Raw genomic sequence first — 16,886 nt, forward strand, 5'->3', positions numbered from 1 at the left:
GGTCTGTTGGGTGTTAGTTTCGCAATTCTTGCGTCAGAAAGGGTAGACATGCCTCGGGATGGATGATGGCGTTCATGAGGAAGGTAGAGAAGAGCCAACGCGAGACAAAGAAATTTTGCGAAGCCCTGCGCAGGCTCTTCTCGTCCTCCAATTTGCGAAGGATGGCATTTCCAATCTCCAAGACTCCTTCTGGAATGCCACCGGCACTGGGCTCATCGTCAACGACCTCGAACAGACGCTTGACAGCCTTGTCAAAGAACTCGTCTGCTGCAATGGTGTCCTTGCTGGAGCGCGGGGTCGCTTGCATTCCGGGTCGTGCGGCCTGCTCCTCGGGCTTCTCGAGCAGAAACTGGCCATCCTGGAGGGTCTGCATAAGATAGAGCTCCAAGTTGGTCTTTCCGGGCCATTCTCGCATGCCGGCCCAGACATCGAGCACAGTGCGGATGAAGTTAGGGTTGTTGTTCTTGATGAGCTTGGCACAAACAGTGGCCCATACATCTGTGCGGCGAAGGTCCTCTGCCGAGTCGGGTCCGGATGAATTAGCGAAGATGGTGTAGACGAGGGCAGACAGCGGATCGTGGCGCTGGAAAGATAGGAGGCGTTCTACCGGGCTTGTCCCTTGCTGTTGGGCCTTCTGCGAGGGAGCGTTGCGGCTACGGGCGTTTGCAAACATGACCGAGTCAATCGGGTCCATGGTCTGACGGAAAGACGTAAGAGAAGTGAGCTCTTGCTGCGAAAGACTGGAAATACGAGCAGCAAGAAATTCTGGGTTCGTACGGATTTCGGAAATGAAATCGAGAAGGTTGTCCAGAATCTTGGACGGGACTTCATTGAGGAAAGTGGATGCAGAGAGGGGCTTCTCGCTCCGGAAGTTCTTGGACTTGCCAAACTCCAGATCCGGCTCCAAGAGGGCATATTGCCGCGTGGCATCGCACGAGTTGCGGACGTCGTTGAGGGCGTTGTAGAGGGAGGCGAACGACTTCTTGTCGTCGGAGCGGAAGTTGTCGACCAGCGTGCGGTAGGCCAGCTCGCCGCAGTGTACCAGACGTGCGGAGAGGGCGCTCGAGACCAGCCAGCGGTGCAGGCGCACGCGGGCATGCGTCTTGCGCTGCTCCTGGTAGCCCTGGAGGCGGATCAGGTGGGCGAGCTCGGCGAGGGAAGTCGCGGACGGTGGGATGGCTGCAGTCGGCAGGTACGAGTCGGTGTAGGAGGAGAGATCCGCGGGCAGCAGGCGCGGCAGGCGGCCGGCGGGGGCAGACATGGAGGCGGGTATCTGGGGGCGCTGGAGTTGCTGGTGGCCATGGCGGTCGGCGTGGACGTCTGGAGTTCCGCCAGGTCGGCTGCCCATGGTGGCCGGTGGTGGTTTGGGAGCGCGAGGTGAGGGCGACCTGGGCGGGCTGTGAGACCTAGGCGGAGCCTCAGCGGGCGGGTCGTCGACTTGAGAAGTAGTGTGCGAGGGCGTGTGGCATCTGGACGACACATGGGTGACGGTGGGCGACACGGCTACGAGAAAGTCAGCGTCGGCTCGCCTGCCAGCTCATCGTACATGCACAGAGCAGCGCATTGATGCCCGCGCCAGCTATTGGCCGGAGACGCGCTCGCGCACGGGGGGGATAGCAGAGCACGGGGAGGGAGATGGGCACCTACGCGGAGTGCTGCCAGCCTGCGCCGGCGAGGCTGTGAGTTGGGTTCGTCGCATCATGTCGCCATGAGAGAGCCCCATGGAAGCCCTACGGAAGGTGCGGACCTCAAGAAAGGTGGCAGAGATCCCCTACGGCATTGCCAGATGGGGCGGTAGTCTTGGGAGAAGAAGAACTGCTTTGGGCGCGCCCTCTCCACCGCGCTCGACGTATGCGCTGGCGCGTCTTGACTCTTTAGGTGGTAATGATACAGAAGCGAGGCAAAAGAAGCGTGATTGGGCCTCGTCCTCGAGTCCCTGTAACAAGTCACGACTGCAGCTCAACGGCCCCCGACTAATCCCATACTACTGCTAAGCCGCCAGCCGCCTAGAGAGCCTACCGTGTGCGAAATACAGCGGGGGAGCTGCTTCAGATTGGTGGCCGTGCCAGACCGCCAGACTTGCCCACGGCCTCCATGTCGCCATGGAGCCGTCCAGGCGATGACTTGCAGGAACAGCACATCGCAGTGGGACGAATGAGGACCAGCCCGCCGAATGCCTCAGCTCAGACCCTCGCCTTCCCACACCAGCCATCCCCGCCTCGCACAGAGACTCGTCGACAACGCACGCTTTGGATCGGCGCCGTCGTCGCTCTGGTAGAAGTTTCGGCGACGCTCTCCCGCCGCTGGTGCTGGCCGTGTTGATGTCGCCATAGAGAGACTAGGCGGTATCGCTGGCCGCCTCTGCGACCGCCCCTCAACGCTACCCCTCCTCCCTTCACCACGGCACACTGCCCTCACGAGCAGCGCAACTCGTAAACTCTCAAACACGCTTCGCCGCTGCAGCTGCAGCGCCAATACAGACGACGCCCCTCAGCTAATCGCCTGCGCGCAGCTCTGCTCGCCCTCCTGACGTGACGGCCGGCGAGTGGAGTCGCCCTCTTCCCCTGCGCTGCCAGCGCATGGCTGTCAAAAAGGACCATGCCATGCAACATGCTGCACGCCAAAGCATCGCGCTGCACCGCTGTGAACCCATGTTTTCCCATTCATCTCCCAGTGCATGCCTAGTGCCTCGCAATCCTCGACATCATTCATCACTCCGCCATGCATATCCAGTCGCCATCCAATGAGCCGCACCGTCACACCACATACTAAACTCTCTGCAGCATCTCCTGCTTGGGGCTATCGCTGCAGTCGCTGCGGAGCTTCGTTCCTTTTGCATGTTTGCAGTCGCAGTGCGTCTGCCGCTATATCCTGGTGCATGGCAACTCAATCGCGATCGTAATATTACGAGATAAGAATATCCTGCGTGGGCGTTGAAATGTTACACTGAACATGTTTCGTTTCCAGCTGGCTATCGGAGATCGTCGACCATCTGCCGGTCGCGTGTAATACCCCGCCACACGATTGCCGCATACAGACCGCTCCTTCTTCAGGTACCCATGGCCATTCCACGTACTCTACCCAACGGCATTTGGGCTGACGGTCGCCCTGCCCAATCGCTGCTAAGCGCCTATCTACAATGCAAGACATGCGAAATCGTGGCGATCCCCGCTAATCCGACACCAACGCGCCAGCGTAGCGCTCTACCGGCACCATTGTACCCGATCGCTGCCTCCGCGACTCCATCACAGCTTGCCCAGAACCCATAGTCAAGGCATGGCTTCCCTGAGTAGAGGAGCGACACGTTTCCGACTGTGCTGCACTTGTCGCTGCCACCAAGTCTTTCTCCACTCGCTCGTGCTGTCAATGTCGTCGGAGCCCTGCCAGTCCTCCAATCCCAACTCATCTTTTGAATTCGTGGCAAATGTTTTGGCAGCCGACACGGCGCCGTCGTTGAAGGCCCATAGTAACAGTTCTCTCTGGAATTGCCCATCTGCACCCGACGACGTGGTCATCAGGGAATACATGTCCAATTCACGCTCCCTTGCAAAGTCCTCCAACGCTTTGAGGAACGCGTCGGATGCCTGAGCACCTGCTTCGTCGCCAGCTTTCTTCTGGAGAAACTCTATAGGCTTGACAACAGAACTGACACCGAGCTTTCGGCTACCCTGGTCCCATTGCTTATAATCCTTCCGAAGTATGTCTTGCAGCTTTAGGCTTCCAATGTCCTTCTTTGCTGCGTTGATCTCCTTGTAGAAGCTGGCGCGGTCGAAGCTTGCAGCCAGCGGGGGACAGAGCATGATCTTAGCTTCCAGGTACTCGACAGCCTTACGGTCATGCTCGGTCGTTTTGTTCTCGTCGTGGAGATCGGCCGTATCGATGAGAATGCTGGCCAGTCCCAACTGGGCGACGTCTGCATCCCAGCGCTTGACAAAGGCAGCGTCGTTGGACATGCTGTCACCCTGCGCATGGGCTGCCCCCGAAGACAAGCCAGACGCGGAAGCCATGTCCCATGATGGCTGGCAGTAGTTTGCAATCAAGCTAGTGCAGCTGCCACACTTCTCGATTATCCTCGGCTCGTCGCCTGTGTCTTCCGGTACTTTTTTCTCATCGTCATGATGATCAATGACACCAGCGACACGCTCTGCATAGATCTTGCCCAATTGGCCCTGCAGCGCATTGTGGTCTACCAAGATCCATTTGGTATTTTCAGGCGCGAGCTTCGACTGTATGTCTGACAAAGCAGGAAGGTCATCCAACGTGATCAAGTGCTTTGACTCAATATTGGCGTGCTTGAACACGGCCAAGTATTCCGGTCGTAGCTGAATATCGGACGCTGGAATATTTGTGATTGGTACGTAAAGTGGGCTAAAGGCATTCTTGGGCGGCGACATGGACCGGAGGTATGCGTACAAAATGGAACATGACATCGAATCAAGGTCTGCATTTCATGAGTATGCAGCGCCATTGTGGAGCAGGAGTCATGCTCACCCGCAGACTCATTGCCAATGACGAATGTAATCTTCTGACTAGTTTCAATGGCGCTCCGGAGAGCGCCTCTCGCGTGTGTGAGAAAGGCTCGCAAAGAATTCCTCGGCACCGCCATGGCTGTGTTTAGCGGTGAAGCGTGTGTAGGTTTCGGGAGGTGGAAGACGATGAGCGAATGGTGTTCAAGAATGGAAGTGACGTAGAAGGCGCTCGGACCACGCCACGTGCATCACGAGGGCAGGAAGGCACGATGACAGGAATGTGGTGGGGAAAGCGACGTTGAATGTGTGTGGGTGTAAGATTTTTCAAGTCCAGATCGCGTGATGCTTGGGGAGCCGATTATATTCTTTGGTGTCCTTGCTTTGCTACCTACCCAGCACTTGGAAAGGCGCCGCATGCGCGTAGTGGCCCAAGGGGGCTTTGACTGACCTCGACAAGACATTTCGCGATATCCTCAGTGACGTGCCTATGCAATCTCGACGCTACCTGCCGGAACTCCTCTAGTACTCCGTAGCCGACGAGCAAAAAACTGCATGATGGGCAGCATCTCGTCGCGGCTGCTCGGCATGCCATCGCCGTTCTTCTTCCATTCTTTGAACTCGATATATTGGAAAGCATCCTTTAGCTTCATAGTCGCACTGTCGGTGACTGCAGACTTCTTGTCTGCTTTACAGATTAGCACCGGGGTCTTGCTCTTCTTCTCCAAAGCCTTCAGCGGCACTGATTGTGATAGAGGTCCTCCGATACTGATTACCCCGCCTAGTTCTTCCTCAAGCTGGGCAGCAGCCTGCAGTGCGACCATGCCGCCTTGCGCGAACCCAAAGATCATGATCTCGCGTGCTTTGTAGCCGCATTTGCCGATGAGACCTTCGCGAATGACTTGATCTAGGACCAGAAGTGTGGACTTCTGGACGCCGGTATCCATATCCATTTCGCCCGTGGTGGAGTCAAAGATCATGTCTTCACCCCAGTGCATTCCACCGAGATCGAACGGCAGAGGGTTCGGCGCCTGTATCGCAATGCATGCTGTTTCTGGGAGGTTCAGCTGCTCGCCGAGCTTCGTGAAGGACGCATTCGTGTCGCCGAGGCCGTGTAGGAGGATCAAGATGTTCGTGGGTGGTTGCGAAGCCGGCGCTGCACGAGTTAGCGAGGGTAAGAGCGACTCTGGAGATTGCGACGTACGTGGCGTGATGCTCAAGGTCACCGACGATGGAAAGTCAGCTTTCGTGGGGAGTCGGCCCGGCATGTTGTCGTGAAGATGGGGTTGTGGCTGAGTACATGGTGGAGTTGGAGCACCTGAGAGTCGCACGGGAGATGATCGCGCGCTAACTAGCCAAGCTTTCTACCACGGAACAAGCAACAACCCCAACTACCTAGGTATCCTACCTGAGGCCAAGCTACAGTATTGGCAAGAGAACTCAACTTTCGTTTCGCATCCTGTGGTACTGTTCAATGAGTATTTGGAACCTCTTGCAGGCGCAGCCCCTCAGCTCCCGAGCCTAGACGCTCCGTCATGCGAGGCTAAGCTTTACCAAGGAAGCTTGTTTGACTGTGCCGAGCGTCCCGTTGATCTGACGTCCACATCCTGGCCCATTACGCACGCGTCTATACCACAACAGGTTCGTCAATATACTTTCAAACGTGCCGACACGAAGTATGAGCCACTCAGATCAAGATGTCAGCGGTCTGGTGCGTAAAGTGGCGCAAGAATGAGCTCAAGGACCCTGCATGTGCTTCACAGCTGAGCCACAAGTGGTCCCTGGATGGCTGAGCGCGAGAAGAGAGGGGTACGATCGGCCTCGATGAGTGATTTGTTACTGCCAACAGATGCATGAATGCTGGCCGATTATGACGCCGCGTGGCAGCGGTTGTCCGAGGAGAGATACTTAAAGGCTGACAAAGTACGCCTCTAAAATGGACACTACACTCAACTACCATTGCTGAACTACAGACAAGTCCAATCTCACCCCTCATCTTTTCGTCTTCACATCATCAACTATCAAAATGGGTTTCTGGGGTTCGTCTGTCTCACTTATCGAAGATGTCTCCCACTGACTCCATTACAGACAGGAACGAAGACAACTACCAGCAGGTATACGAGAATGACAACTTCGAAGAGAACAAGTCAAGTCTGGGACACGAGATGATCGCTGGAGGAGCTGCTTTCGCAGGCTTCAAGGCATTTGAAGACCACCAGCGCAAAGAAGGTATGTATCTTCACATACTTGATCTTATCGCACACTGACGTCGTCTTAGGCAAGCCGGTATCCCATCAGTTCGCCAAAGAGCTTCTTGCCGGCTTCGCAGGCGCTGAGGTAAGCATCACCGTGTGACGGTGTATGGGATGGCGGCTAATTGGACGTCTGTAGGTTGACAAGCTCGCCGAGACCAAGGGCGAGGACTGGTTCGACCGCGAGAAGGCCAAGCGCGACGCAGAGCATCATGCAGAGCGCATGTACGACGAGCACTACATCGACAACCATGGCGCGGACCAGTACGACCCCCAGCAGTATGGTCGCCCAGAGAAGTTTGAGAGGCGCGGGTGGTAGCGGAGGAGAGACGGCTATGATTGGTCAGACCCATAGAAGCAACCAAGAATCCAATGAAGGACTAGCTCAATCCTTTTGAGACCAGTGCTCTGGCCAGCCCCTCGGTATCGTCAACGTGTTTCGTGAACAGTGGCAGCTGTATGTCTCTATCGACGTGTGTGTTTATCCGGTCTTGTGCTGGAGGCTTCTGAGGGGCTTCCACACCTGCAGAATACAGGATCCCTAGGTATGACGTTGTCGCCAATGCGCCAATAGCTGCCAAGGGGAACATGATTCGTGCAAATCTCCTCCGCGGTATACTCAATCTCATCGTGACGGCCCTCGCAACCACGGTTTAACTGCTGGAGGTAGCACACGACCATCTTCGCATTTACTAACCCTTATCGCGCCCGTGAAACATTTTACAGTGTGTCTGCGCGGAACCTCATGCATCGACGAGAAACGCGAACGCGCTTTTGTGCCCCCCATTGATCGTGTTTGGGTATTGACGCGCCGACGAGACGGTCATGAAGTTCGCAAAGTGAGACGACGCACCTAAATAACTCCGGCCATGGGACTGACTGCAGTAGAGAGCTAGAGCGCGATCTGGTACCGGAGTGGCGGCTCAAGTACTTAGACTACAAGGTGATGCCGACTTCCGCTAGCCGACGCTTAATACCACAGACGACTGACGAGACCTCAGGTGGGCAAGAAGAAGCTCAAGGCCATCAGTCGCGCCCTCCGCAATGTCGAATCGACCCCACGCCTCCGCCGACGCGGCACCCAGATCCTGCCCTCGCCCTTCGACGCCGCGCCCAAGTACACGTACCTCAACCGCGACCAGACGGGCAGCGCCAGAGACCCCGAGGACCTGAGGGCGATTGCTATCACGAACAGCCGCAGCCAGCACAGCCTGCGCCAGAGGGCGAACAGCAACCAGAGCGGCCGCACGCCCGAAGAAGAGCCATTGGCACAGAGCGAAACGAACCGCCGAGACTGGGCACACAACTACGGCAGCTTTGAGGGAAGCACATCTGATGGCGCCACCAAGACAGGCACCTCTGCAGACAAGTCCCGGGCACCGCCGTCCTTGAAGCTGCCTGGGGCTGCGCTCGACCCTGAGAACCCTTCCCCTCAAGGAGGAGCGGCGTCTGGCGCATCGCTGCGAAAGCAGAAGACAGTCACGCTTCCTCCGCCAGCAGAGAACGACAACGACAATGCTTTCGAGGTTGGGAAGACGGTGTCGCCCCACAAGCATCACAGCTCGCTGCCCAACCGATACAAGAGCGTCTTCACCCCCAAGCGCATGAACTCGCTGCCCGGCCCTATCACCGAGCACAAGTCGCGCCCATCGGTACGCCGTCTATTCTCACTGAGCAGCAAGACTCCCCCGGACAGCCCAGGCGACGTCCCCCTCGAAGCCTACCGCGACCTTGACTTCCGACAAGCCGAGTTCTTCAACTTCCTCGATGGCGAGCTGGATAAGATCGAGTCGTTCTACAAGCACAAGGAAGACGAGGCTACCAAGCGCCTGAACGTGCTACGCGACCAACTCCACATCATGCGAGACCGACGTATCGACGAGGTCATCAAGCGTCAAACGGACAAGATCAATGCGAAGGCCCACAAGAAACACGACGGGCACCATGTGCTGAGCAACGGTCAGAACAGCAGCTCGGGCGACGAAAATCAGCAGGCCAACGGGAATGGGAATATTGGAAACACTCTCAAGGACACTTTCCTAAACCCCATAGACGCCGCGTTGGACGCTATTAACGCGGGCAAGTACGGGAAGAGCACCAAGAATATAACACAGCTTGCGACCCCAGCGGCTCTTCAGCCCAAGGACCATCCCGATAGCCGTCGCGACTTTGCTAGACGGCCAGATCTGCCCGACGTGCCATACCAGACAGCGAAGCGCAAGCTCAAGGTGGCACTGCAGGAGTACTACAGAGGGCTTGAGCTTCTCAAGTCCTACGCGTTGTTGAACCGGACTGCCTTCCGGAAAATCAACAAGAAGTATGACAAGACCGTCAACGCGCGACCGTCGTCGCGGTACATGAATGAGAAGGTCAACCAAGCCTGGTTCGTGAACAGCGACGTAATCGAAGGGCACATTCGAGCAACGGAGGACCTATACGCGAGATACTTCGAGAAGGGCAACCACAAAGTCGCCATCGGGAAGCTACGCATCAAGATCGCACGAGCAGGCGATTACACAGACAATACATTCCGTAACGGTCTGCTATTGTCGGCGGGCGTCATACTTGGCATCCAGGGTCTCATCAAAGCAAACACTATTGCAGATCTGCACAATACTGACGGGAACGAGTTCGCAGTGAACACGAGCTATCTGTTGCAGGTGAGTCATCCAAACCATGGATAGGGCAAAGCTAATGTTTTCAGATATATGCCGGCTACTTCCTCATCAACTTCCTTCTTCTCCTATTCACTCTGGCGTGTCGGACCTGGCACGAGCACAAGATCAACTACGTCTTCATCTTCGAATATGATACCCGCCACCACTTGGACTGGAGGCAACTTGCGGAGGTTAGTACTCATTCCGTATCTGGCACACCGACACTGACGTATCATAGCTTCCTTGTTGGACTTTGTTTATGCTTGGTCTGTTTATGCAAATCAACTTTCATCAGGTTGGGGGAGATCGACTCTATCTCTACTACCCCGTCATTCTTATTGGTATATCGGTCGCGCTTTTGTTCAATCCTCTGAGGATAATGTACTTCCGTACTCGCATGTGGCTGCTGTATTCCCTGGTAAGTTTGTTGATCAACTCATGCGAAACCACTGCTAATGGCTCGCCAGTGGCGCCTGTTGCTCGCCGGTATATACCCTGTCGAATGGCGAGACTTCTACTTGGGCGATATGTTCTGTTCTCTGACCTACAGCATGAGTGTAAGTCCGCCGAACCCATCTCTGCTACAAATCACTGACCCGTCTAGGGCATCGCACTGTTTTTCTGTCTCTACGCGCACGGCTGGGACAATCCCAACCAGTGCAACTCGTCTCACCTACGCGTTACCGGGGTTATGACGACGTTGCCGGGTATATGGCGATTGATGCAATGTCTGCGACGATACAAAGACACCGGAAACAAGTTCCCTCATCTGCTGAACGGCGGAAAGTACATCGCAACCATCCTGTTCTATGTTTCCACCAGCATCTACCGCATGGACCAGAAACCATCTACCAAGGCAGTTTTCATACTGTTCGCAACCATCAACGGCATCTACACGAGCTTCTGGGACATCTACTACGACTGGAGTCTCGGTGACCCACATGCCAAGCATCCCTTCCTGCGCAAGGAGCTGGGATACAAGAAAGTGTGGTGGTACTACACTGCTATGTGCATTGATCCAATCTTGCGGAACAACTGGGTTATGTACCTTGTCACACCCCTGCAGCTTCAGCACTCAGCGACTACTTCATTCTGTGTCTCCCTCAGTGAGATCTTCAGAAGAGGCATGTGGTCCGTATTCCGTGTCGAGAACGAGCACTGTACGAACGTCGGTCGATTCCGCGCAAGCAGAGATGTACCACTGCCGTACTACCTCCCCCTGGACGCAGAGGAGGAAGAGGATCACACCTCTGGTATCCCTCGAGCACCTACCCTCATCGACGAAGAACAGCCCGACGAGGCTCGTCCCTACACTCCAACCGAGAACAATAACCAAGTCCGCCGCCCAGCTACAGCTTCAGGAGCAGACCTCGAACACTCCCAATCAAATACGCGCAAGCGCCGCGGCCCTCAAGACGACTTCCGCCCCTCTCCTCTCCAGCGCGCGTTCACTCATGTCGGCGAAATCTTCCGCGACGCCCACGCTGAGGACTTTGAACGCAAGACGAAACCGGAGCTTGGCCGCGATCCTCGCGAATCGAATAAAGCCGACGACGACGATACAGATGACGAGTCCGATAATGAGGAGGAGCAGGAGGCGTTGGTCAACGCTGATGGTAGCGATGGCTCGGATAGCAGACATAGCATTGCTGAAGTTGAAGTCGACGATGAAGTTGCGGATGAAGAGGAACAGAGTGCGCTTTCGAGGATACGCGAGGACTTCAACATTGGAGTTACTGGGGCGCGGAGCGATCATACGCATCAGAAGTAGTCGGCGACAACAACGTGTAGGTGGCTTGGTTGTTGATGCATGGGTCTGGAGATGATGGTCTTCGCAATGGTTTCGTTTCCTTCGTCTTAGTTTATAACTATTCTTTTCAAGCTTCTACCCCGGATCACTTTGCGACCCAAAGTGTCCTCACTGTTTTGCCGACCAACCTCGGCACGCCCGTCTCGCTCTCCAGACCGCTGTTTCGGTGCCTCTTCAATTTGGTGATCCGGCGCCTCTGCCCATCACTGTCGGGGAGAAGGAGACGCCCATCTATGGCTTGGGGTACATCCCGGACCAGATTCACCTTGGAGCTTCCCATCTACATTGGCTCCGTTGGTACCGAAAATCATAGTTTGGCATTGCACCAAAAGTCTTCCAGCGTTTTGGTACACCATGTAAGGGTGCAGTTCTCGTCGTTGGTAGAGTGGTTCACGTAGGAGACTCGACAAGGGTCTGATGAGATCACAATTGCGAGTACCCATAAGCGTTTCATGGATACAAGTACGCAAAGTGCCTTCTAAATTCCAACCACCGCACCATAACAGCCTCCATAATACCTTGGGCCGCATCATTAAGATTACTCAACCCCCATCCTCACCCATCAACATGACACAAAAACAACAACCTCCACCGCCTCATTTCTCGAACCTTCCTCCCCTTCCACACCTATTCTATTTGTCATTCTACGTTGAGATCTGCATGCGCCATGGTTGCCACATGGAAGATTCCACGTGGAACGGAACATAAACAACGTGGCCGGGAACAAAACCAGCTTCGCGGAAACAAGCCAAGATGTAATGATAGACCTGTTGTAGGCTTTGTTGCGGTTAGTACACGTGTACTAGCGGCGTGCACGTCAGCGCTGGAGTTGCTTTTTGAAGCCAAGAGCCAATGGTAGGTCCAGGTTGGAGGCGCTAGGTGAATATCAAGGAACATCAAGGAACGGTGCGGTAGAAAAAGGTGTTTCAGCGACCGAGTCTTCGGGCTCTGCGTGAGGCTGAGGCTGGTTTCCAGAATGAGATGGAAAAAAAGTGGCGAATGGGGTAGAGGGGAGTGAGTCGGAGTTGCGCTGCAGGTATAATCTCGCGAGTCATGATAAGTACTTGCATCAGGATGATGAGATGGAAGAACGAGTATGAGAAGCAACAGGGTACTGAAGGAGATGAGTGTGGTAGGGAATATGGGAATGGATGGCTGGCTAGATGGGTAGTTCATGATGAGACGGCGTCTTGGTTAGGTACCTAGGTAGTTTAGCAGTTGTTCGTCCTCGCCGAACACCCCACGGCGCACAAACCTTCTTCTCGCTCGCTATACGTATGGAAATACGACGGAACACAGCCCGAAAGAAAGAACTTTGGTCAAAAGAACCATTGGGTTATCCGAATTCGAAGGTCTGAGAGTGTAAATACTGGATGTTCCGACGCTGGTGTTAGAGGAGATACTTTCGAGCACATCCACACTCACTCACTCAGTCCACACTTTCAAGTCTACACACCGATTACATTCATCACGTACACAACAACTAACCTCGAGAGATCAAACCACCGCTAAACTCCGACCCGCAACTTCGACCCAACAGCGTCCCTTTACCTACATACTTTACTCCTCCAAGTCTTAATCGCCAACTCAACTATGCCATCAGCGACCCCCTACCGCTGCTCCGGCTGCGACTTCCCCAACCCGGCCTCTCACAGCGGCGCCTGCCTCAACAACATCGCCTACTGCCCCAAATCAAAAGGCGACTGGTTCTGCGCCAAATGCCCAAACATTGTGCGCATCACACTGGGCTGCGATAAGGACGGTGTGTATAGGTGTGATCAGTGCGGCGCGGCGTTTGATGCGAAGTACAAGTATACGCCGCCGGTGAGGAGTTGGAGCTCGGCGGAGAGGAAGAAGGGGACGGAGTATGAGGGGAGGTGAAGACGCGGGGATGGGTTGAAGATTGTTCTCATAGGTGTGTTTGGGTGAGTGACGTGGGGTTGAAAGCAAGAGGAGTGGTGGTGGTGGTGGTGGTGGTGGTAGTGGTGTTGGAGGATATAGTGGGAGAGATGAGCAGTCATGGCGTAACGGTACGAAGGATGCGAAGGATTCAAAGGAACATTTCGTAATATGACGAAGTCAGGGTCCAGGAGACGGCTCGCTTAAGTGCGCAGGGAAGGGCTATCCAGCGTCGAAGCTGCGAACGCCAAACACGTACACGACGAAGCCGTGCAGTACTAGTTTGGATTGGATTATACGGAGTTCATAAGGGGCAACTTAGAAGGGCATGATAGATCGCATCAACAGCAATGAGTGACATTTCGGTCAGTGCGACATCACGGACCAACTAGCGGGATAGAAACGAGGCGTTATCTATATACAACACGTGTTATATCTATGAGTCTTTTGGGTTCATCACTTTGGTTGTGTTGTAGGTAGTACAGCCCCGCCATGTTCACTCAGACGTTATCATCAGTCGGTGACTTAAATGCAACGACTCCATCGAAACCCTCGATAGAGTCAATCTTTTGACTGTAATGAGTAGTTTGATGAGCCAGATGTGGTTGTGAGTATACAAAATGTGTGAGTCTTCACCGGTATAAATTGCGTTTCTTGCGCGCCTTCTATCTAGGTGCATCGCAGCAGCAGAAGTTGCTTATCAACCACGAGCATCTATACACTCTTACAATTTGCATCGAGCAAGGTAGCGACATTGATTCGTCCTGTCAAAACTACTGCTCTCGACTGAGCATCCCTCAATCAAAAACAGAAGGCGACCTATCACTTCACGAAGTAAATCCTGAAAACGCCATCGCATCACCCAAAGCTACCACCACGTTACCTCGTCCTCCAAGTCTCCTCAAATCCCCCAGCAAGAAAACCCAAACATGCCCGGGGAACTGACATGGGCTTGCGCTTGGTGCAATTACTCCAATCCGGACTCTCACAAGGGAAAATGTATGAACCCTATCATGAAAAGCTGTTCCGCAACGAAGTATGACTGGGTTTGCACGTCTTGCAAGAACATCGTACGGTCCGACCACCGACGTGCAGACGATGAATTCGGTGTTTGCGGTTGTGGTACCCGTGAAGACAAGGACAACCCGCACAAACCGGACTGGCCGCCTGGACATTTTGGTGCTATAGACAGGCACGGGAAGTCCACCTTCACCTCGCACCCTCCTGGTCAATCAGGACCGCCAAATATCTGAATACAATAACAGAGTGGGCGGAGGTGGAAAGATTAAGGTGCAGAGGAGTTGGAGATATCGGCCAAGGTCATTCATTTCGGTTGGGTATCTCCGCGTTGGACTAGACGGAATATGGGTACCTTATACATCTTGGTCAACGGAGGAGGTAGTATGTATCATACATGACGGTCTTTTAACTGGTTGTAATAATGGTAATAATGGTTAAACAATTGTGTTTTGAACTGGAAAAGAAGTGAAGAGTAAAGAACCCAGTCCTCCTTGTAAAAACGGTTTGCGTTACTTTGACGACATTGAAGCCAGAAGTATGCCCTGCAGGTCGTGACACCGTTGAAATACTAGGTTGATTCGATGTTTCGATTGCACTGAATGATGTGATGAGCCAGGTGCAATCGACTGTGACGTCGAGATATCATTCCATCCGCCATTAATTGATGGCATACTTCACGTCTCGTTTGTGTCTTATGAAGTGCGGTTATCACCTCTCAGTACGATATGTGAATCTTCATTGGCATAAAAGACTTCGCTGGCTGCCTCTATTAATATACAATACAACGCATACAACACAACACTCAAGACTATCAACAACAACGAATATCCATCATCTATCCTCCTTGGTTGTCAGCAGGTCTACAACCGTAACCCCTATTAATAGTCTACTTCGAACTCGTAAGTCATCCTCTAACAACAATAGATTGCCCAGCTAACCAAGCCATGAGTTCACTGGACAGTACATTCGCACACAAATCTACCAATACCCAATCACGACCACCAAGTCCTATCTCAACCGCACGAACAGCCAACATACACCATGCCTCACAGCGAACACTACCGATGCGGCCTGTGCGACTACCTCAACTACAAGACCAACACCGAAAAATGCCAGAATGCTTACTTCGATTGTCCGAAGATGAAGGGAGACTGGATCTGCCCTAACCGAGACTGCCGCGCAATCAATTCATGTGAGCGTGTCGATGGTGTGTACGTTTGCCCTGTTTGCCGAGTCCCCCGAGACGCGAACCCGCCGTATAAACCGCCGGTTAGGAGTTGGAGTTCCCAGGAGAGAAGACGTGGTACGGAGTATGAGACTTAGGTCTGCAAGGTTAGGTGGATTGGGGGCTAGCGGGATTGAGGGGTTCAATTAGAGAGGTTCAGTTAAAGGGATTCATGTCATTAAGGCGCTTATTTACTGGGTTAGATGGCTTTGGGTAGACTATACGTATTGGATGGGTAAAGTGGTATGGTTAATACAAGATGGGCTTTCTTTCAGCTTCTTGAATGGCTCAAACATTTGAAATAGCAAGATCTAGCGATATCAAACATGTACACACGTTTACATAATCGTGGAAATAGATAGAAGGCAAAATATCTGACCTACTTTGCAGCAGGTTTGAAGACAAAAGGTCCCCTCAAAATGACAGAAAAGACACCGAGAGGCATATAGAACCCTCCTTCAGCGCATAGATACTTAACAAGGCCATCAGGAAATTACCTTGCATCTCAACCCCTCAAGGATTCACCCCACTCCACCTCGCCACCACCTCAATAAACTCCCTCGCAAACCCCTCCTTCTCCTCTTTACTAAAGATCTCCTTCCAAACCTTATTCTCCTCCACCATCTCCTTCACCAACACCTCATCCGCCTTCTTCGCCAACTCATACAGCTGCCTACCAGCCTGACGCACCTTTAACACAACCGCCGTCTCCTCCTGGGTAATCATATGCGGCGCAATGTCAGCTTTCAGCATACCAAACCCCATATCAGTAGCGTAAAAGTCATCTAGCTGCGCTTTCTGATATGCCTCCAACGCCTGCATCTGCTCTTCGAAGCGGGTGAGGAGGGCTTTGGCGTGGGTGCGGCCATCCATCCACACAGCGGTTTCTTCGAGCGTTTCTTTCCGGTTTGGAGCTTCGTCGAGATGGGCTTCGGTGTCCGCTTGGGCTTTGTTGGCGTCGGAGATGGTGTCGTGGGCTATGGGGAGGAGGGTTCGCTCGATTAGCTTGCGGTAGTCTAGAATGAGCATTTTTAGCGCGGTGAGACGGTTGTTGAGGGAGGCGATTTGGGCATAGGGGTGGGGGGTTGAGGTCGACATTGTAGGGTGTTTGGTGGGGATATGAAGAGGAGAGAGGATTTGGTAATGCGGCTTCTTTTTGAATGAGGTGGATGGGTTTGTGAAGCAAACTTTTGAGATATCATGAGATCTAGAGTTGAGTTATCGTGCCGCCAAGCTGTGTTCAAAACGTGGTGACTGTGTATCTGGTGAGGGAGAAGAATAGGAGCGATGAGCAAACGCAGGTTGGAAGTGAAGGAGCATGACGGTCAATCGGAGACAATAGAAAAGAATGCTGTTGGATAGACTGTTTTATGACTTCAATTCGAGGTGGCAGCCAACTACGGAAGACAATACGCGTATTGAGACGTCATGGTTGATGAGCTGCTAAAGGACGCCGTGGTTGAAGATATAAGTGCGATAGGTCTGCAAGAGCTCGTAGTTCTCTCAACATGCGTAAACAAGGTATGTCTGCAGTAGCCGCGTCTCGTGCAGTCAGCA

General features: G+C 53.6%; 6 protein-coding genes across 6 annotated transcripts; 2 read left to right on the forward strand and 4 right to left on the reverse strand.

Moving 5' to 3' along the window:
• Positions 1-13: 13 nt before the first annotated feature.
• On the reverse strand, positions 14-1,348 carry J4E88_006900 (uncharacterized protein; the record flags this gene model as incomplete). The annotated part of the gene is made up of 1 exon (XM_049400522.1): positions 14-1,348. One exon carries the CDS (start codon positions 1,346-1,348, stop codon positions 14-16), a length of 1,335 nt encoding a protein of 444 aa, XP_049253470.1.
• A 1,921-nt stretch (positions 1,349-3,269) lies between these two features.
• J4E88_006901 (uncharacterized protein) lies at positions 3,270-4,606 on the reverse strand (the record flags this gene model as incomplete). Its single annotated transcript, XM_049400523.1, has 2 exons — positions 3,270-4,441; positions 4,492-4,606. 2 exons carry the CDS (start codon positions 4,604-4,606, stop codon positions 3,270-3,272), a joined length of 1,287 nt encoding a protein of 428 aa, XP_049253471.1.
• Positions 4,607-4,954: 348 nt separating this feature from the next.
• Positions 4,955-5,734, reverse strand: J4E88_006902 (uncharacterized protein; the record flags this gene model as incomplete). The annotated part of the gene is made up of 2 exons (XM_049400524.1): positions 4,955-5,622; positions 5,671-5,734. 2 exons carry the CDS (start codon positions 5,732-5,734, stop codon positions 4,955-4,957), a joined length of 732 nt encoding a protein of 243 aa, XP_049253472.1.
• Positions 5,735-6,492: 758 nt separating this feature from the next.
• Positions 6,493-7,037, forward strand: J4E88_006903 (uncharacterized protein; the record flags this gene model as incomplete). The annotated part of the gene is made up of 4 exons (XM_049400525.1): positions 6,493-6,505; positions 6,555-6,695; positions 6,745-6,803; positions 6,858-7,037. 4 exons carry the CDS (start codon positions 6,493-6,495, stop codon positions 7,035-7,037), a joined length of 393 nt encoding a protein of 130 aa, XP_049253473.1.
• A 506-nt stretch (positions 7,038-7,543) lies between these two features.
• J4E88_006904 (uncharacterized protein) lies at positions 7,544-11,146 on the forward strand (the record flags this gene model as incomplete). Its single annotated transcript, XM_049400526.1, has 7 exons — positions 7,544-7,548; positions 7,604-7,661; positions 7,720-9,378; positions 9,423-9,566; positions 9,671-9,793; positions 9,843-9,932; positions 9,980-11,146. The coding sequence occupies 7 exons, from the start codon at positions 7,544-7,546 to the stop codon at positions 11,144-11,146; spliced, it is 3,246 nt and encodes a 1,081-aa protein (XP_049253474.1).
• A 4,696-nt stretch (positions 11,147-15,842) lies between these two features.
• Positions 15,843-16,427, reverse strand: J4E88_006905 (uncharacterized protein; the record flags this gene model as incomplete). Its single annotated transcript, XM_049400527.1, has 1 exon — positions 15,843-16,427. One exon carries the CDS (start codon positions 16,425-16,427, stop codon positions 15,843-15,845), a length of 585 nt encoding a protein of 194 aa, XP_049253475.1.
• Positions 16,428-16,886: the final 459 nt, after the last annotated feature.

This window comes from Alternaria novae-zelandiae (assembly GCF_023758075.1).
Source record: "Alternaria novae-zelandiae strain BMP 2774 chromosome Unknown scaffold_14, whole genome shotgun sequence".
In the NCBI taxonomy this organism is placed as follows: Eukaryota; Fungi; Ascomycota; class Dothideomycetes; order Pleosporales; family Pleosporaceae; genus Alternaria; species Alternaria novae-zelandiae.